The sequence below is a fragment of the Salvelinus alpinus genome, chromosome 3 (genome assembly GCF_045679555.1).
Source record: "Salvelinus alpinus chromosome 3, SLU_Salpinus.1, whole genome shotgun sequence".
In the NCBI taxonomy this organism is placed as follows: domain Eukaryota; kingdom Metazoa; phylum Chordata; class Actinopteri; order Salmoniformes; family Salmonidae; genus Salvelinus; species Salvelinus alpinus.
The window spans coordinates 8,820,279-8,846,991 of NC_092088.1; the positions used below are offsets into that span (position 1 = coordinate 8,820,279).

Consider the following 26,713-nt stretch of genomic DNA (forward strand, 5'->3'; position numbering starts at 1 on the left):
CACACACACACACACACACACACACACACACACACACACACACACACACACACACACACACACACACACACACACACACACACACACACACACACACACACACACACACACACACACACACATACTGAAGCCAGTGAAGATGCTATCCTCTATAAACATTAGGGATGTGCATTTCTCCTTTCATGAACGATTGGATACGGATCCAGATACATGGGCTCCCATACAGGAACAATACGCTTCAGTTTGAAATGACTCGGTGTGATTCGACTTGATTAGGAGAACGAATCGATGCATGAACATATTCATTTTCCATTCTGAATGACAATCTGCTGGAACTGGGGAACTGGGCCTCTCTGAGTTGAATCTGTCTGAGACTACTTCTATAAACTGAGTGGCCATCTGTTAATGTGTGTGTCTGTGTGTGTTTCTGTGTGTGTGTGTCAACGTCAAATGGTGTGTGTGTGTAGTCACCTGAGCTGAGCCACTGGGCAGACTGAGAATCTACCAGCCCACTAACAGATTAGGGTTGGGGGCAATTTATGTTTTTTTGTCCCCCCACTATTATCTGAAATCATCATAAACAACTGATTAACGTAATTTTATCTGAAATCACCATAAACAACTGATTAACGTAATTTTATCTGAAATCAGCATAAACAACTGATTAACGTAATTTTATCTGAAATCACCATAAACAACTGATTAACGTATAATTTTGTTGAGAAAAAATGTTTTTGGAGCTAATATACTATGTCAATATTTATCTCCCATCTCAAAAGCGAATGGGTTAGACAGGAATTTTACGCTCCAACCAACCATGTGCAACTTGCAAAAAGGATTTCTGTCCTTATGAAAATATCTTGTTGATTTAAAATGACCAAATACACTGACTGTTTAAAGCAGAACTACCAAAACTATTTCTTATGGTGAACCTGAACAATCTAAATACAATCAGCAGTTGGATGTGAGCTAAGTCCACTCCGTCCTCTCTGGTAGGCTACGTCCACTCTGGTAGGCTACACCACTCCGGTAGGCTACGTCCACTCCGGTAGGCTACGTCCACTCTGGTAGGCTACGTCCACTCTGGTAGGCTACACCACTCTGGTAGGCTACACCACTCTGGTAGGCTACGTCCACTCTGGTAGGCTACACCACTCCGGTAGGCTACGTCCACTCCGGTAGGCTACGTCCACTCCGGTAGGCTACGTCCACTCTGGTAGACTACGTCCACTCTGGTAGGCTACACCACTCCGGTAGGCTACGTCCACTCCGGTAGGCTACGTCCACTCTGGTAGGCTACGTCCACTCTGGTAGGCTACGTCCACTCTGGTAGGCTACACCACTCTGGTAGGCTACGTCCACTCTGGTAGGCTACACCACTCCGGTAGGCTACGTCCACTCTGGTAGGCTACACCACTCCGGTAGGCTACGTCCTCTCTGGTAGGCTACGTCCACTCTGGTAGGCTACACCACTCTGGTAGGCTACGTCCACTCCGGTAGGCTACGTCCACTCTGGTAGGCTACGTCCACTCTGGTAGGCTACACCACTCTGGTAGGCTACGTCCACTCCGGTAGGCTACGTCCACTCCGGTAGGCTACGTCCACTCTGGTAGGCTACACCACTCTGGTAGGCTACACCACTCCGGTAGGCTACACCACTCCGGTAGGCTACACCACTCCGGTAGGCTACGTCCACTCTGGTAGGCTACACCACTCTGGTAGGCTACACCACTCCGGTAGGCTACACCACTCCGGTAGGCTACACCACTCCGGTAGTCTACGTCCACTCCGGTAGACTACACCACTCCGGTAGGCTACGTCCACTCCGGTAGGCTACACCACTCTGGTAGGCTACACCACTCCGGTAGACTACACCACTCCGGTAGGCTACACCACTCCGGTAGGCTACACCACTCTGGTAGGCTACGTCCACTCCGGTAGGCTACGTCCACTCCGGTAGTCTACGTCCACTCCGGTAGGCTACGTCCACTCCGGTAGGCTACACCACTCTGGTAGGCTACACCACTCCGGTAGACTACACCACTCCGGTAGACTACACCACTCCGGTAGGCTACACCACTCCGGTAGACTACACCACTCCGGTAGGCTACACCACTCCGGTAGGCTACGTCCTCTCCGGTAGGCTACACCACTCTGGTAGGCTACACCACTCCGGTAGGCTACGTCCACTCCGGTAGGCTACACCACTCAGGTAGGCTACACCACTCCGGTAGACTACACCACTCCGGTAGGCTACACCACTCCGGTAGACTACACCACTCCGGTAGGCTACACCACTCCGGTAGACTACACCACTCCGGTAGGCTACACCACTCCGGTAGGCTACGTCCACTCCGGTAGGCTACGTCCACTCCGGTAGGCTACGTCCACTCCGGTAGGCTACACCACTCCGGTAGACTACACCACTCCGGTAGGCTACACCACTCAGGTAGGCTACACCACTCAGGTAGGCTACACCACTCAGGTAGGCTACACCACTCAGGTAGGCTACACCACTCCGGTAGACTACACCACTCCGGTAGACTACACCACTCCGGTAGGCTACACCACTCGGGTAGGCTAAGTAGAATACGTAGAATCGAGATATCCTATTAGAACAGAGATATCCTATTAGAACAGAGATATCCTATTAGAACAGAGATATCCTATTAGAACAGAGATATCCTATTAGAACATGGCTATCCTATTAGACCAGGGATATCCTATTAGAACAGAGATATCCTATTAGAACAGAGATATCCTATTAGAACAGAGATATCCTATTAGAACAGAGATATCCTATTAGACCAGGGCTATCCTATTAGAACAGAGATATCCTATTAGACCAGGGCTATCCTATTAGACCAGGGCTATCCTATTAGAACAGAGATATCCTATTAGAACAGAGATATCCTATTAGAACAGAGATATCCTATTAGAACAGAGATATCCTATTAGAACATGGCTATCCTATTAGACCAGGGATATCCTATTAGAACAGAGATATCCTATTAGAACAGAGATATCCTATTAGAACAGAGATATCCTATTAGACCAGGGCTATCCTATTAGAACAGAGATATCCTATTAGACCAGGGCTATCCTATTAGACCAGGGCTATCCTATTAGAACAGAGATATCCTATTAGAACAGAGATATCCTATTAGAACAGAGATATCCTATTAGAACAGAGATATCCTATTAGACCAGGGCTATCCTATTAGACCAGGGCTATCCTATTAGAACAGAGATATCCTATTAGAACAGAGATATCCTATTAGAACAGAGATATCCTATTAGACCAGGGATATCCTATTAGAACAGAGATATCCTATTAGAACAGAGATATCCTATTAGAACAGAGATATCCTATTAGAACAGAGATATCCTATTAGAACAGGGATACCCTATTAGAACAGGGCTATCCTATTAGACCAGGGCTATCCTATTAGAACAGAGATATCCTATTAGAACAGAGATATCCTATTAGAACAGAGATATCCTATTAGAACAGAGATATCCTATTAGAACAGAGATATCCTATTAGACCAGAGATATCCTATTAGAACAGAGATAGGTTAAAGGGTTAAGTTCAGGGTTAAGGTTTGGGACAAAATAAAAACAACAAAATAAAAAACGGAGTGTCTCGTATTGAACACGCAACCTTCAGATCCAGTGTCATGTGATTACGTCCATCTACCACCCCTGACCACACCACCACAGCAAAACCCAGGCATTCTTTATGACAATAACACTCACCGCTGACCCTAGTGGACTATTTTTAAGGCATTTGCCTACGTCCTGAGGACATGGACAGACGTCCAATTCCATCTGGTCTCACAGAGACATAGTCCAGTAGCCTCTCTGATGAGAGAGAGGCCCGCGGTGCTCTGAGAGAGAGGCCCGCGGTGCTCTGAGAGAGAGGCCCGCGGTGCTCTGAGAGAGAGGCCCTCGGTGCTCTGAGAGAGAGGCCCGCGGTGCTCTGAGAGAGAGGCCCGCGGTGCTCTGAGAGAGAGGCCCTCGGTGCTCTGAGAGAGAGGCCCGCGGTGCTCTGAGAGAGAGGCCCGCGGTGCTCTGAGAGAGAGGCCCGCGGTGCTCTGAGAGAGAGGCCCGCGGTGCTCTGAGAGAGAGGCCCTCGGTGCTCTGAGAGAGAGGCCCTCGGTGCTCTGAGAGAGAGGCCCACGGTGCTCTGAGAGAGAGGCCCACGGTGCTCTGAGAGAGAGGCCCTCGGTGCTCTGAGAGAGAGAGGCCCTCGGTGCTCTGAGAGAGAGGCCCTCGGTGCTCTGAGAGAGAGGCCCTCGGTGCTCTGAGAGAGAGGCCCTCGGTGCTCTGAGAGAGAGGCCCACGGTGCTCTGAGAGAGAGGCCCTCGGTGCTCTGAGAGAGAGGCCCTCGGTGCTCTGAGAGAGAGGCCCTCGGTGCTCTGAGAGAGAGGCCCTCGGTGCTCTGAGAGAGAGGCCCGCGGTGCTCTGAGAGAGAGGCCCGCGGTGCTCTGAGAGAGAGGCCCGCGGTGCTCTGAGAGAGAGGCCCTCGGTGCTCTGAGAGAGAGAGGCCCTCGGTGCTCTGAGAGAGAGGCCCTCGGTGCTCTGAGAGAGAGGCCCTCGGTGCTCTGAGAGAGAGAGGCCCGCGGTGCTCTGAGAGGCCCACGGTGCTCTGAGAGGCCCACGGTGCTTTCACTAGCCTACACATAGAAGAAACCACTCCCATCATTTTGGGAAAATTACCAGAATTTTGCAACCCTACTCGGAAGTCACTGGCTGGCTTGCGAAGGATGTGTAATTCCTATTGGAATCCAGACAGAGTTAGGCTATCACACAGTATGGATTTTTATTCACATGCAACCATGACTACACCAGGTCATTAGGTCAGTCCATCTGGACTTACCATGTCCTGCTACCTGCCTATCAGTCTACCTTCATTAGGTCAGTCCATCTGGACTTACCATGTCCTGCTACCTGCCTATCAGTCTACCTTCATTAGGTCAGTCTATCTGGACTTACCATGTCCTGCTACCTGCCTATCAGTCTACCTTCATTAGGTCAGTCCATCTGGACTTACCATGTCCTGCTACCTGCCTATCAGTCTACCTTCATTAGGTCAGTCCATCTGGACTTACCACGTAATGCTGTCTGCCTCTCCGTCTCCCACTTCAATCTGCCCTGCTAACTGTCACACACACCTTCCTATTCAGGTCAGTACACTTCACTAACCCGGCTCAGCACAGACCATCTATACCTACACACACAGAAACACACACATTGGCACAGATACGCACACACAAACACCCATTTTTAACTCAAATACTTCTAGTAAGTTGAATTCAAAGTCAAAGATAAGTCATTATTACTTAAAATGTTTATGTGGTACTGACTTAGAACTAAATAAGAAATCCCATCAACTCTATTTTGAAGTTATGATAACGAATTCACTTTTTTTCCCAGCATCCTCTACTGCAGGTTGTTTTTTTGGAATTGTTGTTTTGCATGTACATTGATTGATGTATTTAATAATCTTATGCTACACAAAGATAAATAACAGCAAATCATTTAGTTCGATTTTTTTTTCATTTTTTGCAACACACATCCGCACTGTGATTCACAATCCAGGCAACCAGACTGTCTGTTGCTCTGTGGCTCCCAGCTATAAACAGAGAGAGAGAGAGAGAGAGAGAGAGAGAGAGAGAGAGAGAGAGAGAGAGAGAGAGAGAGAGAGAGAGAGAGAGAGAGAGAGAGAGAGAGAGAGAGAGAGAGAGAGAGAGAGAGAGAGAGAGAGAGAGAGAGAGACAGAGACAGAGACAGAGACAGAGACAGAGACAGAGACAGAGAGAGAGAGAGAGAGAGAGAGAGAGGGAGAGAGAGAGAGAGAGAGAGAGAGAGAGAGAGAGAGAGAGAGAGACAGAGACAGAGACAGAGACAGAGACAGAGACAGAGACAGAGACAGAGAGAGAGAGAGAGAGAGAGACAGAGACAGAGACAGAGAGAGAGAGAGAGAAAAAGAGAGAGACACAGAAAAAAAGAGAGAGACACAGAAAAAAAGAGAGAGAGAGAGAGAGACAGAGAGAAAGAGAGATGATTTGGTTCTACTATCACCGACCAAAGAAGGTCTTCAACAGAACCTTAACAGTGCAATATTGGACACAAAAATCTTGATTTTCCAGCCAGAAGAAAAAATAAATAAATATATATTCACCTTTAACAACAGCATAATTGAACACACTAAAGATGACTCATACCTTGGTCTGACCATATCTGAAAATACATGTCCATACATGTCTGGGAAACTTTAATATGGCAGTGAATGCACTTAAAGATGATTCAAAATCCCAATTAGAACATCCCAATTAGAACATCCACATTAGAACATCCCAATTAGAACATCCACATTAGGACATCCGCATTAGAACATCCACATTAGAACATCCGCATTAGAACATCCACATTAGAACATCCCAATTAGAACATCCCAATTAAAACATCCACATTAGAACATCCCAATTAGAACATCCACATTAGAACATCCACATTAGGACATCCACATTAGGACATCCACATTAGAACATCCACATTATAACATCCACATTAGAACATCCACATTAGAATGTCAACTAAAATATTTCACAGCATAATCCTACCAATTGCTCTTTAAAGGAAGTGAGTTTTAGGGGCCAGTCAATAAACTGGAGTTTAAAATGTGGGACAAACATCCAATTGAAGTCTGACATGCAGAATTACACCAACTAATTACCCCAAAGAAGTACACCAACTAATGCATTTAGGGCAGAATTAGGCCGCTTTCCAGTGGTAATGAAAATACAGAAAACATCATTACAATCTTGGCTACACCTAAATTCAAGTCCACATTTAAGTCCCCAATTTAAAGCACTAAAACCCAAGAGCTGAGCCCAGAAACGAGCCCTCTCAGTCAGCTGTTGTTGGACCCAACCAACCAAGCGGACACCAGCACTGCTTCTAAAGAAAGAATTCCAATAAACAAAACAATCATGAACCAATCAAAGGACTCATATTTACAACATTGGAAAAATGAAACAAAATCTCAAAGCAGACTAAATTGCTATCTGACCCTAAACAGAGAATGTGAATTGGCTGATTATCTCTACACTGTCAGAGACATGAAGCAGAGACAGATCTTTACCAAGTACAGGCTGTGACCACCAATTGGCAATAGAAACCGGCAGACATAAAAAAACATGGCTACCCAAAGAGGAGGTAGAGACAGAGATGCACATTCTCCTCTAGTGTGAGAAATATTCCTCACCAAGACATACATTATTCACATAAATTACTACATTCATTCAAAATTATCTTATTGAACCCAGAGGAAAAACGAAAAATACTCATGGGCTGCACTTGCAGCCAAATCTGTATTTGCCTGCCATAGCCTGAGAGACAATGAATAATAAAATATGCATAGCAAGCAGTAAATTAGTTATTGTTAGTATTATTAGTATTATTGTTATTACTACTATTGTTATTGTTGTTGTGATTATTATTCCAAAAAGTAGTGGTACGGGTAGTAGAGGTGATGGTAACGGTGTAGTTTAATGATGTTGGTGATAGTGGTGGCATTGCAGTAGTAATGATGATGGTAGTTGTAGTACTTATGTAATGGTGAGGATGACAGTTAGTTATACGTTCATTTTAGTATGTAGTAGGTAGAGATATTAGAGGTAGAAATGATACTAGAGGTAATGGAAGAGATATTAGAGGTAGAAATGATACTAGTGGTAATGGTAGTAGGTAGAGATATTAGAGGTAGAAATGATACTAGAGGTAATGGTAGTAGGTAGAGATATTAGAGGTAGAAATGATACTAGAGGTAATGGTAGAGATATTAGAGGTATAAATGATACTAGAGGTAATGGTAGAGATATTAGAGGTAGAAATGATACTAGTGGTAATGGTAGTAGGTAGAGATATTAGAGATAGAAATGATACTAGAGGTAATGGTAGTAGGTAGAGATATTAGAGGTAGAAATTATACTAGTGGTAATGGTAGAGATATTAGAGGTAGAAATGATACTAGTGGTAATGGTAGTAGGTAGAGATATTAGAGGTAGAAATTATACTAGTGGTAATGGTAGAGATATTAGAGGTAGAAATGATACTAGAGGTAATGGTAGAGATATTAGAGGTAGAAATGATACTAGTGGTAATGGTAGTAGGTAGAGATATTAGAGGTAGAAATTATACTAGAGGTGATGGTAGAGATATTAGAGGTAGAAATTATACTAGTGGTGATGGTAGAGATATTAGAGATAGAAATGATACTAGAGGTGATGGTAGTAGGTACAGATATTAGAGGTAGAAATGATACTAGTGGTAATGGTAGTAGTAGAGATATTAGAGGTAGAAATGATACTAGTGATGATGGTAGTAGGTAGAGATATTAGAGGTAGAAATGATACTAGTGGTAATGGTAGTAGGTAGAGATATTAGAGGTAGAAATGATACTAGTGGTAATGGTAGTAGTAGAGATATTAGAGGTAGAAATGATACTAGTGGTAATGGTAGTAGTAGAGATATTAGAGGTAGAAATGATACTAGTGGTAATGGTAGTAGTAGAGATATTAGAGGTAGAAATGATACTAGTGGTGATGGTAGTAGGTAGAGATATTAGAGGTAGAAATGATACTAGTGGTGATGGTAGTAGGTAGAGATATTAGAGGTAGAAATGATACTAGTGGTAATGGTAGAGATATTAGAGGTATAAATTATACTAGTGGTAATGGTAGTAGGTAGAGATATTAGAGGTATAAATGATACTAGTGGTAATGGTAGAGATATTAGAGGTAGAAATTATACTAGAGGTAATGGTAGAGATATTAGAGGTAGAAATGATACTAGTGGTAATGGTAGTAGGTAGAGATATTAGAGGTAGAAATTATACTAGTGGTAATGGTAGAGATATTAGAGGTAGAAATGATACTAGTGGTAATGGTAGTAGGTAGAGATATTAGAGGTAGAAATTATACTAGAGGTAATGGTAGAGATATTAGAGGTAGAAATGATACTAGTGGTAATGGTAGAGATATTAGAGGTAGAAATGATACTAGTGGTAATGGTAGAGATATTAGAGGTAGAAATGATACTAGAGGTAATGGTAGAGATATAAATGATACTAGAGGTGATGGTAGTAGGTAGAGATATTAGAGGTAGAAATGATACTAGTGGTAATGGTAGAGATATTAGAGGTAGAAATGATACTAGAGGTAATGGTAGTAGTAGAGATATTAGAGGTAGAAATGATACTAGTGGTAATGGTAGCGATATTAGAGGTAGAAATGATACTAGTGGTAATGGTAGTAGGTAGAGATATTAGAGGTAGAAATGATACTAGTGGTAATGGTAGAGATATTAGAGGTAGAAATGATACTAGTGGTAATGGTAGAGATATTAGAGGTAGAAATGATACTAGAGGTAATGGTAGAGATATTAGAGGTAGAAATGATACTAGTGGTAATGGTAGAGATATTAGAGGTAGAAATTATACTAATGGTAATGGTAGTAGGTAGAGATATTAGAGGTAGAAATTATACTAGTGGTGATGGTAGTAGGTAGAGATATTAGAGGTAGAAATGATACTAGTGGTGATGGTAGAGATATTAGAGGTAGAAATGATACTAGTGGTAATGGTAGAGATATTAGAGGTAGAAATTATACTAGTGGTAATGGTAGAGATATTAGAGGTAGAAATTATACTAGAGGTAATGGTAGAGATATTAGAGGTAGAAATGATACTAGTGGTAATGGTAGTAGGTAGAGATATTAGAGGTAGAAATTATACTAGAGGTGATGGTAGAGATATTAGAGGTAGAAATTATACTAGTGGTAATGGTAGAGATATTAGAGGTAGAAATGATACGAGTGGTAATGGTAGTAGGTAGAAATATTAGAGGTAGAAATGATACTAGTGGTAATGGTAGAGATATTAGAGGTAGAAATGATACTAGTGGTAATGGTAGTAGGTAGAGATATTAGAGGTAGAAATTATACTAGAGGTAATGGTAGAGATATTAGAGGTAGAAATGATACTAGTGGTAATGGTAGAGATATTAGAGGTAGAAATGATACTAGTGGTAATGGTAGAGATATTAGAGGTAGAAATGATACTAGAGGTAATGGTAGAGATATAAATGATACTAGAGGTGATGGTAGTAGGTAGAGATATTAGAGGTAGAAATGATACTAGTGGTAATGGTAGAGATATTAGAGGTAGAAATGATACTAGAGGTAATGGTAGTAGTAGAGATATTAGAGGTAGAAATGATACTAGTGGTAATGGTAGCGATATTAGAGGTAGAAATGATACTAGTGGTAATGGTAGTAGGTAGAGATATTAGAGGTAGAAATGATACTAGTGGTAATGGTAGAGATATTAGAGGTAGAAATGATACTAGTGGTAATGGTAGAGATATTAGAGGTAGAAATGATACTAGAGGTAATGGTAGATATATTAGAGGTAGAAATGATACTAGTGGTAATGGTAGAGATATTAGAGGTAGAAATTATACTAATGGTAATGGTAGTAGGTAGAGATATTAGAGGTAGAAATTATACTAGTGGTGATGGTAGTAGGTAGAGATATTAGAGGTAGAAATGATACTAGTGGTGATGGTAGAGATATTAGAGGTAGAAATGATACTAGTGGTAATGGTAGAGATATTAGAGGTAGAAATTATACTAGTGGTAATGGTAGAGATATTAGAGGTAGAAATGATACTAGAGGTAATGGTAGAGATATTAGAGGTAGAAATGATACTAGAGGTGATGGTAGAGATATTAGAGGTAGAAATGATACTAGTGGTGATGGTAGAGATATTAGAGGTAGAAATGATACTAGAGGTGATGGTAGAGATATTAGAGGTAGAAATGATACTAGTGGTCATGGTAGAGATATTAGAGGTAGAAATGATACTAGAGGTGATATTAGAGGTAGAAATGATACTAGTGGTAATGGTAGAGATATTAGAGATATAAATGATACTAGAGGTGATGGTAGAGCTATTAGAGGTAGAAATGATACTAGAGGTGATGGTAGAGATATTAGAGGTAGAAATTATACTAGTGGTGATGGTAGAGATATTAGAGGTAGAAATGGCTATGTGCACACTGCCCATAAAATGAGGTGGAAACTGAGCTGCACTTCCTAACCTCCTGCCCAATGTATGACCATATTAGAGAGACATATTTCCCTCAGATTACACAGATCCACAAAGAATTCGAAAACAAATCCAATTTTGATAAACTCCCATATCTACTGGGTGAAATTCCACAGTGTGCCATCACAGCAGCAAGATTTGTGACCTGTTGCCACAAGAAAAGGGCAACCAGTGAAGAACAAACACCACTGTAAATACAACCCATATTTATGTTTATTTATTTTAACTTGTGTGCTTTAACCATTTGTACATTGTTACAACACTGCATATATATAATATGACATTTGTAATGTCTTTATTGTTTTGAAACTTCTGTATGTGTAATGTTTACTGTTCATTTTTATTGTTTATTTGACTTTTGTATATTACCTACCTCACTTGCTTTGGCAATGTTAACACATGTTTCCCATGCCAATAAAGCCCCTTGAATTGAATTGAATTGAGAGAGAGAGAGAGACAGACAGAGTGAGAGTGAGAGTGAGAGTGAGAGTGAGAGAGAGAGAGAGAGAGAGAGAGAGAGAGAGAGAGAGAGAGAGAGAGAGAGAGAGAGAGAGTGAGTGAGTGAGTGAGTGAGTGAGTGAGTGAGTGAGTGAGTGAGTGAGTGAGTGAGTGAGTGAGAGATAAACAGAGATAGGGAGAGAGAGGGTGTACTTCGTCATTAGTCTGGCAAACATAACAGCCCTGGCCCTGCACCCTCTGACCAACTCCCCTCCAGGACAGAACACCTTCTACCTTAAGGAATACCTAGGATAGGATAAGGATAGGATAGGATAAAGTAATCCTTCTCACTCCCCCCCCCCTTAAAAGATTTAGATGCACTATTGTAAAGTGGCCGTTCCACTGGATGTCATAAGGTGAATGCACCAATTTGTAAGTCGCTCTGGATAAGAGCGTCTGCTAAATGACTTAAATGTAAATGTAAATCTACCTGACTACACTTCCCAGAATGCACCACAATAAGGAAGAGGACACAATAACCTGCTTGTTTTTCTGGGGTGTGTGTGTGTGTGTGTGTGTGTGTGTGTGTGTGTGTGTGTGTGTGTGTGTGTGTGTGTGTGTGTTGGCCTGGATTACAGACTTCCTGACGTCAACAACAGAGAAACGCTTCCTCTCAATGAGGAACAGCTGGAGCTGATCAAACCCGTCTCAATGACGAACGGCTGGAGCTGATCAAACCCGTCTCAATGAGGAACAGCTGGAGCTGATCAAACCCGTCTCAATGAGGAACAGCTGGAGCTGATCAAACCCGTCTCAATGAGGAACGGCTGGAGCTGATCAAACCCGTCTCAATGAGGAACAGCTGGAGCTGATCAAACCCGTCTCAATGAGGAACAGCTGGAGCTGATCAAACCCGTCTCAATGGAGAACAGCTGGAGCTGATCAAACCCGTCTCAATGAGGAACAGCTGGAGCTGATCAAACCCGTCTCAATGGAGAACAGCTGGAGCTGATCAAACCCGTCTCAATGAGGAACAGCTGGAGGTGATCAAACCCGTCTCAATGAGGAACAGCTGGAGCTGATCAAACCCGTCTCAATGAGGAACAGCTGGAGGTGATCAAACCCGTCTCAATGAGGAACAGCTGGAGGTGATCAAACCCGTCTCAATGAGGAACAGCTGGAGCTGATCAAACCCGTCTCAATGAGGAACAGCTGGAGCTGATCAAACCCGTCTCAATGAGGAACAGCTGGAGCTGATCAAACCCGTCTCAATGAGGAACAGCTGGAGCTGATCAAACCCGTCTCAATGAGGAACAGCTGGAGCTGATCAAACCCGTCTCAATGGAGAACAGCTGGAGGTGATCAAACCCGTCTCAATGGAGAAGAGCTGGAGCTGATCAAACCCGTCTCAATGAGGAACAGCTGGAGCTGATCAAACCCGTCTCAATGAGGAACAGCTGGAGCTGATCAAACCCGTCTCAATGAGGAACAGCTGGAGCTGATCAAACCCGTCTCAATGAGGAACAGCTGGAGCTGATCAAACCCGTCTCAATGAGGAACAGCTGGAGCTGATCAAACCCGTCTCAATGAGGAACAGCTGGAGCTGATCAAACCCGTCTCAATGAGGAACAGCTGGAGCTGATCAAACCCGTCTCAATGGAGAACAGCTGGAGGTGATCAAACCCGTCTCAATGGAGAACAGCTGGAGCTGATCAAACCCGTCTCAATGGAGAACAGCTGGAGCTGATCAAACCCGTCTCAATGAGGAACAGCTGGAGCTGATCAAACCCGTCTCAATGAGGAACAGCTGGAGCTGATCAAACCCGTCTCAATGGAGAACAGCTGGAGGTGATCAAACCCGTCTCAATGAGGAACAGCTAGAGGTGCTCAAACCCGTCTCAATGAGGAACAGCTGGAGCTGATCAAACCCGTCTCAATGGAGAACAGCTGGAGCTGATCAAACCCGTCTCAATGGAGAACAGCTGGAGCTGATCAAACCCGTCTCAATGAGGAACAGCTGGAGCTGATCAAACCCGTCTCAATGAGGAACAGCTGGAGCTGATCAAACCCGTCTCAATGAGGAACAGCTGGAGCTGATCAAACCCGTCTCAATGAGGAACAGCTGGAGCTGATCAAACCCGTCTCAATGAGGAACAGCTGGAGCTGATCAAACCCGTCTCAATGAGGAACAGCTGGAGCTGATCAAACCCGTCTCAATGAGGAACAGCTGGAGCTGATCAAACCCGTCTCAATGAGGAACAGCTGGAGCTGATCAAACCCGTCTCAATGAGGAACAGCTGGAGGTGATCAAACCCGTCTCAATGGAGAACAGCTGGAGGTGATCAAACCCGTCTCAATGGAGAACAGCTGGAGCTGATCAAACCCGTCTCAATGGAGAAGAGCTGGAGCTGATCAAACCCGTCTCAATGAGGAACAGCTGGAGCTGATCAAACCCGTCTCAATGAGGGACAGCTGGAGCTGAACAAACCCGTCTCAATGGAGAACAGCTGGAAGTGATCAAACCCAATGGAGATCTGCCCGAGGGGGTTATTCAACGGGCCCCTCCGTCGCGACATCCCCTGAATGCCCATCTGATAACCTGCTAGCCGCGGCCCGCTAGCTGTCTAGAGCATATCGACTCTTAGCTGAATAGGTCTATCGGACAATTTCTTGGGCCACTATACCTATTTTTGCCAAATTGGGCTGGTCCCCTTTACCACACGGAACTCTACTAATCCATAACCACTGGTCTACCGACGTAAACGCACGAGGAGGCTATAAACAGACTTCCTCCGTCACGACGTCCCTCTGAGGCCCGTCTGCTAGCTTGCCTGCCCCGGCCCGCTAGCTGTCTGAATCGCCTTGTCTCCAACCAGCCTCACTACTCACTGGACCCCTATGATCACTCGGCTACGCATGCCTCTCCTTAATGTCAATATGCCTTGTCCATTGCTGTTCTGCTTAGTGATTATTGTCTTATTTCACTGTAGAGCCTCTAGCCCTGCTCAATATACCTTATCCAACCCTTTAGTTCCACCTACCACACATGCGATGACATCACCTGGTTTAAATGATGTTTCTAGAGACAATATCTCTCTCATCATCACTCAATGCCTATCTTTACCTCCACTGTATCCACATCCTACCATACCTTTGTCTGTACATTATGCCTTGAATCTATTCTATCGCGCCCAGAAACCTGCTCCCTTTACTCTCTGTTCCGGACGTACTAGACGACCAGTTCTTATAGTCTTTAGCCGTACCCTTATCCTACTCCTCCTCTGTTCCTCTGGTGATGTAGAGGTTAATCCAGGCCCTGCAGTGCCTAGCTCCACTCCCATTCCCCTGGTGCTCTCATTTGTTGACATCTGTAACCGTAAAAGCCTTGGTTTCATGCATGTTAACATTAGAAGCCTCCTCCCTAAGTTTGTTTTATTCAATGCTTTAGCACACTCTGCCAACCCGGATGTCCTAGCCATGTCTGAATCCTGGTTTAGGAGGACCACCAAAAACCCTGAAATCTCCATCCCTAACTATAACATTTTCTGACAAGATAGAACTGCCAAAGGGGGAGGTGTTGCAATACTGCAGAGATAGCCTGCAGAGTTCTGTCTTACTATCCAGGTCTGTACCCAAACAATTCGAGCTTCTACTTTTAAAAATCCACCTTTCCAGAAACAAGTCTCTCACCGTTGCCGCTTGCTATAGACCACCCTCTGCCCCCAGCTGTGCTCTGGAAACCATATGTGAATTGATTGCCACCCATCTATCCTCAGAGCTCGTGCTGCTAGGTGACCTAAACTGGGACATGCTTGACACCCCGGCCATCCTACAATCTAAGCTTGATGCCCTCAATCTCACACAAATGATCAATGAACCTACCAGGTACAACCTCAAAGCAGGCCTTTCTAATCGACCTGGCCCGGGTATCCTGGAAGGACATTGACCTCATGCTGTCAGTAGAGGATGCCTGATTATTCTTTAAAAGTGCCTTCCTCACCATCTTAAATAAGCATGCCCCATTCAAAAAATGTAAAACCAGGAACAGATATAGCCCTTGGTTCTCTCCAGACCTGACTGCCCTTGACCAGCACAAAAACATCCTGTGGCGGACTGCAATAGCATCGAATAGCCCCCGTGATATGCAACTTTTCAGGGAAGTTAGGAACCAATATACACAGGCAGTTAGGAAAGCTAAGGTTAGCTTTTTCAAACAGAAATTTACATCCTGTAGCACAAACTCAAAAAGGTTCTGGGACACTGTAAAGTCCATGGAGAATAAGAGCACCTCCTCCCAGCTGCCCACTGCACTGAGGCTAGGAAACACTGACACCACCGATAAATCCACTATAATTGAGAATTTCAATAAGTATTTTTCTACGGCTGGCCATGCTTTCCACCTGGCTACCCCTACCCCGGTCAACAGCCCTGCACCCCCCACAGCAACTCGCCCAAGCCTCCCCCATTTCTCCTTCACCTAAATCCAGATAGCTGATGTTCTGAAGGAGCTGCAAAATCTGGACACCTACAAATCAGCCGGGCTAGACAATCTGGACCCTCTCTTTCTAAAATTATCTGCCGAAATTGTTGCAACCCCTATTACTAGCCTGTTCAACCTTTCTTTCGTATCGTCTGAGATTCCAAAAAGATTGGAAAGCAGCCGCGGTCATCCCCCTCTTCAAAGGGGTGACACTCTGGACCCAAACTGTTACAGACCTATATCTATCCTACCCTGCCTTTCTAAGTTCTTCGAAAGCCAAGTTAACAAACAGATTACCGACCATTTTGAATCCCACCGTGCCTTCTCCGATATGCCATCTGGTTTCAGAGCTGGTTATGGGTGCACCTCAGCCACGCTCAAGGTCCTAAACGATATCATAACCGCCATCGATAAGAGACAATACTGTGCAGCTGTATTCATCGACCTGGCCAAGGCTTTCGACTCTGTCAATCACCACATTCTTATCGGCAGACTCAACAGCCTTGGTTTCTCAAATGATTGCCTCGTCTGGTTCATCAACTACTTCTCAGATAGAGTTCAGTGTGTCAAATCGGAGGGCCTGTTGTCCGGACCTCTGGCAGTCTCTATGGGGGTGCCACAGGGTTCAATTCTCGGGCCGACTCTCTTCTCTGTATACATCAATGATGTCGCTCTTGCTGCTGGTGATTCTCTGATCCACCTCTACGCAGACGACACCATTCTGTATACTTCTGGCCCTTCGTTGGACACTGTGTTAACAAACCTTCAGACGAGCTTCAATGCCATACAACTCTCCTTCCGTGGCCTCCAACTGCTCTTAAATGCAAGTAAAACTAAATGCATGCTCTTCAACCGATCACTGCCCGCACCTGCCCGCCCGTCCAGCATCACTACTCTGGACGGTTCTGACTTAGAATACGTGGACAACTACAAATACCTAGGTGTCTGGTTAGACTGTAAACTCTCCTTCCAGACTCACATTAAGCATCTCCAATCCAAAATTAAATCTAGAATCGGCTTCCTATTTCGCAAAACAAAGCATCCTTCACTCATGCTGCCAAACATACCCTTGTAAAACTGACCATCCTACCGATCCTCAACTTCGGCGATGTCATTTACAAAATATCCTCCAACACTATACTCAACAAATTGGATGCATCACAGTGCCATCCATTTTGTCACCAAAGCCCCATATACTACCCACCACTGCGAAGTGTACGCTCTCGTTGGCTGGCCCTCGCATCATACTCGTCGCCAAACACACTGGCTCCAGGTCATCTATAAGTCTTTGCTAGGTAAAGCCCAGCCTTATCTCAGCTCATTGGTCACCATAGTAGCACCCACCCGTAGCACGCGCTCCAGCAGGTATATTTCACTGGTCACCCCCAAAGCCAATTCCTCCTTCGGCTACCTTTTCTTCCAGTTCTCTGCTGACAATGACTGGAACGAACTGCAAAAATCACTGAAGCTGGAGACTCATATCTCCCTCACTAACTTTAAGCACCAAATGTCAGAGCAGCCCACAGATCACTGCACCTGTATATAGCCCGTCTGTAAAAAGCCCATCCAACTACCTCATCCCCATACTGTATTTATTTATTTATCTTGCTCCTTTGCACTCCAGTATCTCTACTTGCACATTCATCTTCGGCACATCTACCATTCCAGTGTTTAATTGCTATATTGTAATTACTTCACCACCATGCCTATTTATTGCCTTACCTCCCTTAACTTACCTAATTTGCACACAATGTATATAGACTTTCTTTTCTACTGTATTATTGACTGTATGTTTGTTTATTCCATGTGTAACTCTGTGTTGTTGTATGTGTCGAAATGCTTTGCTTTATCTTGGCCAGGTCGCAGTTGTAAATGAGAACTTGTTCTCAACTAGCCTACCTGGTTAAATAAAGGTGAAATATATATATATATTTTTAAATCAACATTGATCAAAAGTATGTGGCTCGTCGAACATCTCATTCCAAAATCATGGGCATTAATATGGAGTTGGTCCCCCCCTTTGCTGTTATAACAGCCTCCACTCTTCTGGGAAGGCTTTCCACTAGATGTTAGAACATTACTGCTGTAACAGCCTCCACTCTTCTGGGAAGGTTTTCCCCTAGATGATGGAACATTGCTGCAGGGACTTGTTTCCATTCAGCTACAAGAGCATTAGTGAGGTTGGGCACTGATTTTGGGCGATTAGGCCTGACTCGCAGTCGGCGTTCCAATTCATCCTAAAGGTGTTTGATGAGGTTGAGGTCAGGGCTGTAGCGTGAAGCTTTCCCTTCACTGGAACTAAGGGGCCTAGCCATAACTATGAAAATCAGCCCCAGGCCATGTATCCTCCTCCACCAAACTTTACAGTTGGCACTATGCATTGGCCAGGTAGCGTTCTCCTGGCATCCGCCAAACCCAGATTTGTTCGTCAGACTGTCAGATGTTGTAGCTTGATTCATCACTCCAGAGAACGCGTTTCCACTGCTGCAAATTCCAATGGCGGCGAGCGTTACACCATTCCAGCAGATGCTTGGCATTGCGCATGGTGATCTTAGGCTTGCGTGCAGCTACTCAGCCATGGAAACACATTTCATGAAGCTCCCGATGAACAGTTCTTGTGCTGACGTTGCTTCCAGAGGCAGTTTGGAACTCTGTAGTGAGTGTTGCAACCCGAGGACAGACGGTTGTATGAACTGATTTGTTGGAAAGGTGGCATCCTATGACGCTGCCACGTTGAAATTCACGAAGCTCTTCAGTAAGGCCATTCTACTGCCACTGATTGTCTATGGAGATTGCATGGCTGTGTGCTCAATTTTATACACCTGTCATTAACGGGTGTGGCTGAAACCATCTCAATTGGGTTGAGGTCGGGTGATTGTGGAGGCCAGGTCATCTGATGCAGCACTCCATCACTCTCCTTATTGGTCAAATAACCCTTACACAGCCTGGAGGTGTGTTGGGTCATTGTCCTGTTGAAAAACAAATGATCGTCCCACTAAGCGCAAACCAGATGGGATGGCTTATCGCTGCAGAATGCTGTGGTAGCCATGCTGTGTGCCTTGAATTCTAAATAAATCACAGACAGTGTCACCAGCAAAACACCACCACACCTCCTCCTACATGCTTCACGGTGGGAACCACACATGAGGAGATCATCCGTTCACCTACTCTGTGTCTCACAAAGACACAGCGGTTGGAACCAAAAATCTCAAATTTGGACTCATCAGACCAAAGGACAGATTCCACCAGTCTAATGTCTTGGCCCAAGCAAGTCTCTTCTTCTTATTGGTGTCCTTTAGTAGTGGTTTCTTTGCAGCAATTCAACCAAGAAGGCCTGATTCACGGAGTCTCCTCTGAACAGTTGATGTTGAGATGTGTCTGTTACTTGAACTCTGTGAAGCAGTTATTTGGGCTGCAATCTGAGGTGCAGTTAACTCTAATGAACTTATTGTCTGCAGCAGAGGTAACTCTGAGTCTTCCTGTCCTGTGGCGGTCCTCAGGAGAGCAAGTTTCATCATAGCGCTTGATGGTTTTTGCAACTGCACTCAAAGTTCTTGAAATGTTCCGGATTGACTGACCTTCATGTTTTAAAGTAATGATGGACTGTCATTTCTCTTTTCTTATTTGAGCTGTTCTTGCCATAACATGGACTTAGTATTTTACCAAATAGGGCTATCTTCTGTATACCACCCCTACATTGTCACAACACTGATTGGCTCAAACGCATTAAGAAGGAAAGAAATGCCACCACAATTAACTTTTAACAAGGCACAACTGTTAATTGAAATGTATTCCATGTGACTACCTCATGAAGCTGGTTGAGAGAATGCCAAGAGTGTGCAAAGCTGTCATCAAGGCAAAGGGTGACTACTTTGAAGAATCTCAAATATAAAATATATTTAGATTTGTTTAACACTTTTTTGGTTACTACATGATTCCATATGTGTTATTTCATAGTTTTGATGTCTTCACTATTATTCTACAATGTAGAAAATAGTAAAAAATTAAGAAAATGAGTAGGTGTGTCCAAACTTTAGAGTGGTACTGTACATCACAGAAGACAAAACCATTTGATGTAGTACCACGGATTTTCTGCCTGTTATTTTAAATAATGTTAATTAATTATGAAATTATGAAAAATATGAATAACATTCCACCCATGAGGCCGCTAGGTCATTTTACACAAGGAAAGGGTCACCATCGTCCCAGTGCCCAAGAAGAACAACGGGACGTAGCCCCGTCGCGCTCACCTCGGTCATCATGAAGTGCTTTGAGAGGCTGATCATGGCCCACGTTCAAGGCCTGCATGCCAGGCACACTGGACCCACTCCACTTTGCCTACCACTCTAACAGACTACAGTTCAGCATTTAACACTATTGTTCCCTCCAAGGTCGTCACCAAGCTCAGAGCCCGGGGTCTGGACACCATCCTCTGCAACTGGATCCTGGACTTCCTGACTGTGAGGATTGGCAACAACACCTCCTCCACACTGACTCTTAACACAGGGGCCCCCCAGGGGTGTGTCCTCAGTCCTCTTCTGTACTCCCTGTTCACCCACACTGACTCTTAACACAGGGGCCCCCCAGGGGTGTGTCCTCAGTCCTCTTCTGTACTCCCTGTTCACCCACACTGACTCTTAACACAGGGGCCCCCCAGGGGTGTGTCCTCAGTCCTCTTCTGTACTCCCTGTTCTCAGTACTCCCTGTTCAGCGACGACTGCATGGCTTTGTACGACACCAACTGCATCACCAAGTTTTCTGACGACACCACGGTTATAGGCCTGATAACCAACAACAACGAGTCAGCCTATAGGGAGGAGGTAAGTGAACTGGCATTGTGGTGTGCCAGGACAACAACCTCTCCCTCAACGTCAGCAAAAGAAAGGAGTTGATTGTTGACTTCAGGAATCAGAGGAGGGAACACGCCCCAATCCACATCAACGGGACTGCAGTAGAGAGAGTCAGCAGCATTAAGTTCCTCAGTGTCCACATCACAGAGGACTTGACATGGACCAACAACACCACCACTCTGGTTAAGAGGGAGCAACAGTGTCTCTACTTCCTAAGGCGGCTAAAGAAATTTGACATGCCACCACGGGTCCTCTCCAAATACTACCGCTATGCCATCGAGAGCATCCTGACCGGTTGCTTCATGGCCTGGTACGGGAATTGCTTCGTCCACGACCGCAAGGCCCTCCAGCGGGTGGTGAAGAAAGCCCAGTACATCACTGGGACCTTGCGTCCACCACCCATCCTGGACTAGTTGAAACGGTGCCAGAGGAAGGTCTGTAGCCCAGCCACGAGCTGATCTCTTCCTTACAGTCGGGCAGATGGTATCGGAGCATGAGGTCTGATACCAACAGGCTCAGAGACAGTTTCTGTCTACAAGCCATCAGACTGCTGAGCACTTGAACTGGACTGACCACCTGCTCTGATTCTCTTCACATTAACACACATCACAACAGCTGCTACCAGACTATTTTTATACTGCTCAATTTATACACTGCCACCCACATCCTCCCCCTTAAATAAAGGTTACATTTTAAAATATATACCCAATACACATGTAAATATTGGACTTTAAATTGTGCCTTCCTGTATTATACTGATGCTAACATGTTAATTATATTATACTGAGACATTTACTTTATGTTCATATTGTTATCTTTTTTATTATTTATTATTGTTGTTGTATTGTCCAGAAGGAACCTGCAAGCATTTGGTTGGACGATGTATACTGAGTGTACAAAACATTAAGAACAGCTTCCTAATATTGAGTTGCACCCCGTTTTGCCCTCAGAACAGCCTCAATTTGTCGGGGCATGGACTCTACAAGGTGTCGAACGCGTTCCACAGAGATGCTGGCCCATGTTTACTCCAATGCTTCCCACAGTTGTGTCTACCTCTACCAGCTCTCCTAACCATAACCCACCTCACAGCCACACCCTCTACCAGCTCTCCTAACCATGACCCACCTCACAGCCACACCCTCTACCAGCTCTCCTAACCATAACCCACCTCACAGCCACACCCTCTACCAGCTCTCCTAACCATAACCCACCTCACAGCCACACCCTCTACCAGCCCTCCTAACCATAACCCACCTCACAGCCACACCCTCTACCAGCTCTCCTAACCATAACCCACCTCACAGCCACACCCTCTACCAGCCCTCCTAACCATAACCCACCTCACAGCCACACCCTCTACCAGCTCTCCTAACCATAACCCACCCCACAGCCACACCCTCTACCTGCTCTCCTAACCATAACCCACCTCACAGCCACACCCTCTACCTGCTCTCCTAACCATAACCCACCTCACAGCCACACCCTCTACCTGCTCTCCTAACCATAACCCACCCCACAGCCACACCCTCTACCTGCTCTCCTAACCATAACCCACCTCACAGCCACACCCTCTACCAGCTCACCTAACCATAACCCACCTCACAGCCACACCCTCTACCTGCTCTCCTAACCATAACCCACCTCACAGCCACACCCTCTACCAGCTCTCCTAACCATAACCCACCTCACAGCCACACCCTCTACCAGCTCTCCTAACCATAACCCACCTCACAGCCACACCCTCTACCTGCTCTCCTAACCATAACCCACCTCACAGCCACACCCTCTACCAGCCCCCTCCACACACACTTGCGTGCTCACGCACAGACACACAGGAACACCCTGCCCCCCTTTCGGGACGGCACTGGTCCCGGGAGGTTGTTTCTGACGTCAGTAGGAGAGATGGGGGCCAGTCAGGCCTGTGGGCTATTGATGGATGTGCTAGCTCTGTGAGCTTATAATAGGAAAGGTCTTTGTTACCTGCAGACCTGCTACTGTTCTTATAAAGGCTTTATAGGTCATTCATAACGCACTTCATAAGCACTGCATAGGCACTACATAGAGGTTGTTACCTGCAGACCTGCTACTGTTCTTATAAAGGCTTTATAGGTCATTCATAACGCACTTCATAAGCACTGCATAGGCACTACATAGAGGTTGTTACCTGCAGACCTGCTACTGTTCTTATAAAGGCTTTATAGGCCATTCATAACGCACTACATAAGCACTACATAGGCACTACATAAAGGTTGTTACCTGCAGACCTGCTACTGTTCTTATAAAGGCTTTATAGGTCATTCATAACGCACTTCATAAGCACTACATAGGTACTACATAGAGGTTGTTACCAGCAGTCCTGCTGCTGTTCTTATAAAGGCTTTATAGGTCATTCATAACGCACTACATAAGCACTGCATAAGCACTGCATAGGCACTACATAGAGGTTGTTACCAGCAGTCCTGCTACTGTTCTTATAAAGGCTTTATAGGTCATTCATAACGCACTTCATAAGCACTGCATAGGCACTACATAGAGGTTGTTACCAGCAGACTTGCTACTGTTCTTATAAAGGCTTTATAGGTCATTCATAACGCACTACATAAGCACTGCATAAGCACTGCATAGGCACTACATAGAGGTTGTTACCAGCAGTCCTGCTGCTGGTAACAACTCTTATAAAAGCTTCATACCATAAAACTTAAAATAGCTCAGGCCTTTATTTGCTTAAATCGATGAACACAACAGGCACTGAATAGAGGAGACAGGCTTCTATTTGAGTCAGGCCTCTATTTCCTTAATGCACACAGCTTTTGGTCATTTTGAATAGTATATTGTTTAATTTCAGCATTCACTTGCAGCATTTTAACCAATTACTTCAATTCCTGCCCTAACGTGTTATCATTTACAAACAGTAACCACGTTTCCATCCAACCATTTCATGCGGATGAATTTACCTGACGAAATTACCTGACGAAATTACCTGATGAAAAGTCACATCACTGAGCTGACGGAAACATGAAATTACCGGTACAATTTTATAAATGCCGACAGAAAATGTGTTCGTTCGACATGGTGGGATCTTTTCGTGTCTGTAAAATTAATTATGAGAGAAATAGCGGTGGAAACTTTGGAGTCACCCGATGATCCAGTATGGGAAAGCACAACTCAGGGATAGCATGCAGTTTATTAGGCTACAGATTAAATAAGTTACATTTAACATTTAACATTTAAGTCATTTAGCAGACGCTCTTATCCAGAGCGACTTACAAATTGGTGCATTCACCTTATGATATCCAGTGGAACAACCACTTTACAATAGTGCATCTAACTCTTTTAAGGGGGGGGGGGGGGGTTAGAAGGATTACTTCCTATCCTAGGTATTCCACCCTGATGAACTTCACAGGGTGGTGAAAGCGCACGGTGACAAGCTTTTCTCCTTTCAATATATACCAAGGGTCTTATTCTGGTGACACGATGATCGATTCTTGGCTACCATTTGACATATTCTCGCTCTTATCCATAATAACGTCATTATGCAGTAGACTAGCCTACCTACACTGTATCTGCAAACTGTTAGCTAGAGCAGTCGTGCCAAGACCAGAGTGGGTACATTTGCTATATAACGCAACAGTTTTAGTGACAAAACCATCAGAGTTTAAAATGCGATGGAAACCAATTTAACTTGTATTTTTTTTAAACCCGAACCCAATTTAACCACAAAAGTTATTTTTAAGTGCACTGTCATCACACACAACCTATCCGTAAAAGTCAGTTTGATGGAAACACATCTCTGGTGGGAAAATGTGCATATTGTTTTAAGCAGATTTTAGAATATTTGCATGAAAATCTGTTGCAAATTGGATGGAAACCTAGCTAGTGTCACGTTTATTGTCTTAGTGTGTCTATATTTTGAAGATTTTTATTTTTTTCCTTGACAATAATTATTCTCCTCTTTGACTGTGCATTTTTGGCAGATCTTACTTATGCCACTAGAGGGCGATGAGCAATTTATAGGTTACTCTACTCCCGAAGCTGTTGACTGTTTTTTTGCTTGCCAGTTAGCTAGCAGTTCTCAGCTGTTAGCAGCCAATGGCTAGCAGTTCTCAGCTGTTAGCAGCCAATGGCTAGCAGTTCTCAGCTGTTAGCAGCCAATGGCTAGCAGTTCTCAGCTGTTAGCAGCCAATAGCTAGCAGTTCTCAGCTGTTAGCAGCCAATAGCTAGCAGTTCTCAGCTGTTAGCAGCCAATGGCTAGCAGTTCTCAGCTGTTAGCAGCCAATGGCAGGCAGTTCTCTGCTGTTAGCAGCCAATGGCTAGCAGTTCTCAGCTGTTAGCAGCCAATGGCTAGCAGTTCTCAGCTGTTAGCAGCCAATGGCTAGCAGTTCTCAGCTGTTAGCAGCCAATGGCAGGCAGTTCTCAGCTGTTAGCAGCCAATGGCTAGCAGTTCTCAGCTGTTAGCAGCCAATGGCTAGCAGTTCTCAGCTGTTAGCAGCCAATGGCAGGCAGTTCTCAGCTGTTAGCAGCCAATGGCTAGCAGTTCTCAGCTGTTAGCAGCCAATGGCAGGCAGTTCTCAGCTGTTAGCAGCCAATGGCTAGCAGTTCTCAGCTGTTAGCAGCCAATGGCTAGCAGTTCTCAGCTGTTAGCAGCCAATGGCAGGCAGTTCTCAGCTGTTAGCAGCCAATGGCTAGCAGTTCTCAGCTGTTAGCAGCCAATGGCAGGCAGTTCTCAGCTGTTAGCAGCCAATGGCTAGAAGTTTCTTACTGGCGATAAAAATGGATGATAGCCATAACTTTTAGACTCATTACTGAATTATTTAATGGAACAAATCAAACATTAAACCTCATAAACAATTCATGATATTTAATGCTAACCTCGTAAACAATTCATTTAGATCAGGCGTTTATTTGCTGAAATGTGGGCCGTTGCCCGGCTATTAAAAGGGACAGGCGGCTATTTGAGACTGCGTTTAATTTAAGTTTTACAGTAATTCATAAAGTCTTTATAAGGACAACACATCGTCTATAAACTAGCTGGTGCTACAGTATGTAACAGTGTATCGTGAGAGGTGTGTGTGAGTTACCTGCAGGCAGGCTACCGCTGCTCTTCTTCTTGTGCCATCTGTCCAGCGTCTCTGAACTCACGCTCTCCGATACAAACTCATCCAGCATCTGAGGGTGAAGGGAGAGATACGCCTTCACTTTGTCATCCGTCAGACCTACACAATAACACGGGACAGAGGAGGACATCAGCTCTTTCATTCATTCATTACCTCTTCATTTATACATCTTTCATTCATTCATAACCTCTTTCATTTATTACATATTTCATTCATTACCTCTTCATTTACACATCTTTCATTCATTCATAACCTCTTTCATTCATTACCTCTTCATTTATACATATTTCATTCATTACCTCTTCATTTATACATCTTTCATTCATTCATAACCTCTTTCATTTATTACATATTTCATTCATTACCTCTTACATTTATTACCTCTTTTAGCCATTATATATATTTCATTAATTACCTATTTCATTCATTATATATTTCATTCATTACCTCTTTCATTTGTTACATCTTAGATGCATTACCTCTTTCATTTGTTACATCTTTCACTCATTCATTACCTTTCATTCATGACCTCTTTCATTCATTAACTCTCATTTATTGCATCTTTAAATCATTACCTCTTTCATTCATTACCTCTCATTTATTATATATATCATTCATTCATTCATTACCTTTCATTCATAACCTCTTTCATTC

The 26,713-nt window shown here is 44.3% G+C and overlaps 1 protein-coding gene across 4 annotated transcripts in view; it reads right to left on the reverse strand.

Moving 5' to 3' along the window:
- The window catches only part of pde10a (phosphodiesterase 10A), a 139,262-nt gene that overhangs the window by 58,151 nt on the left and 54,398 nt on the right, over positions 1 to 26,713 (reverse strand). For all 4 annotated transcript variants that reach the window (XM_071391411.1, XM_071391410.1, XM_071391412.1 and 1 more), the window contains exon 2: positions 26,024 to 26,158. In XM_071391411.1, the coding sequence (XP_071247512.1) occupies positions 26,024 to 26,158 (135 nt within the window). The remainder of the gene's footprint in view (positions 1 to 26,023; positions 26,159 to 26,713) is intronic.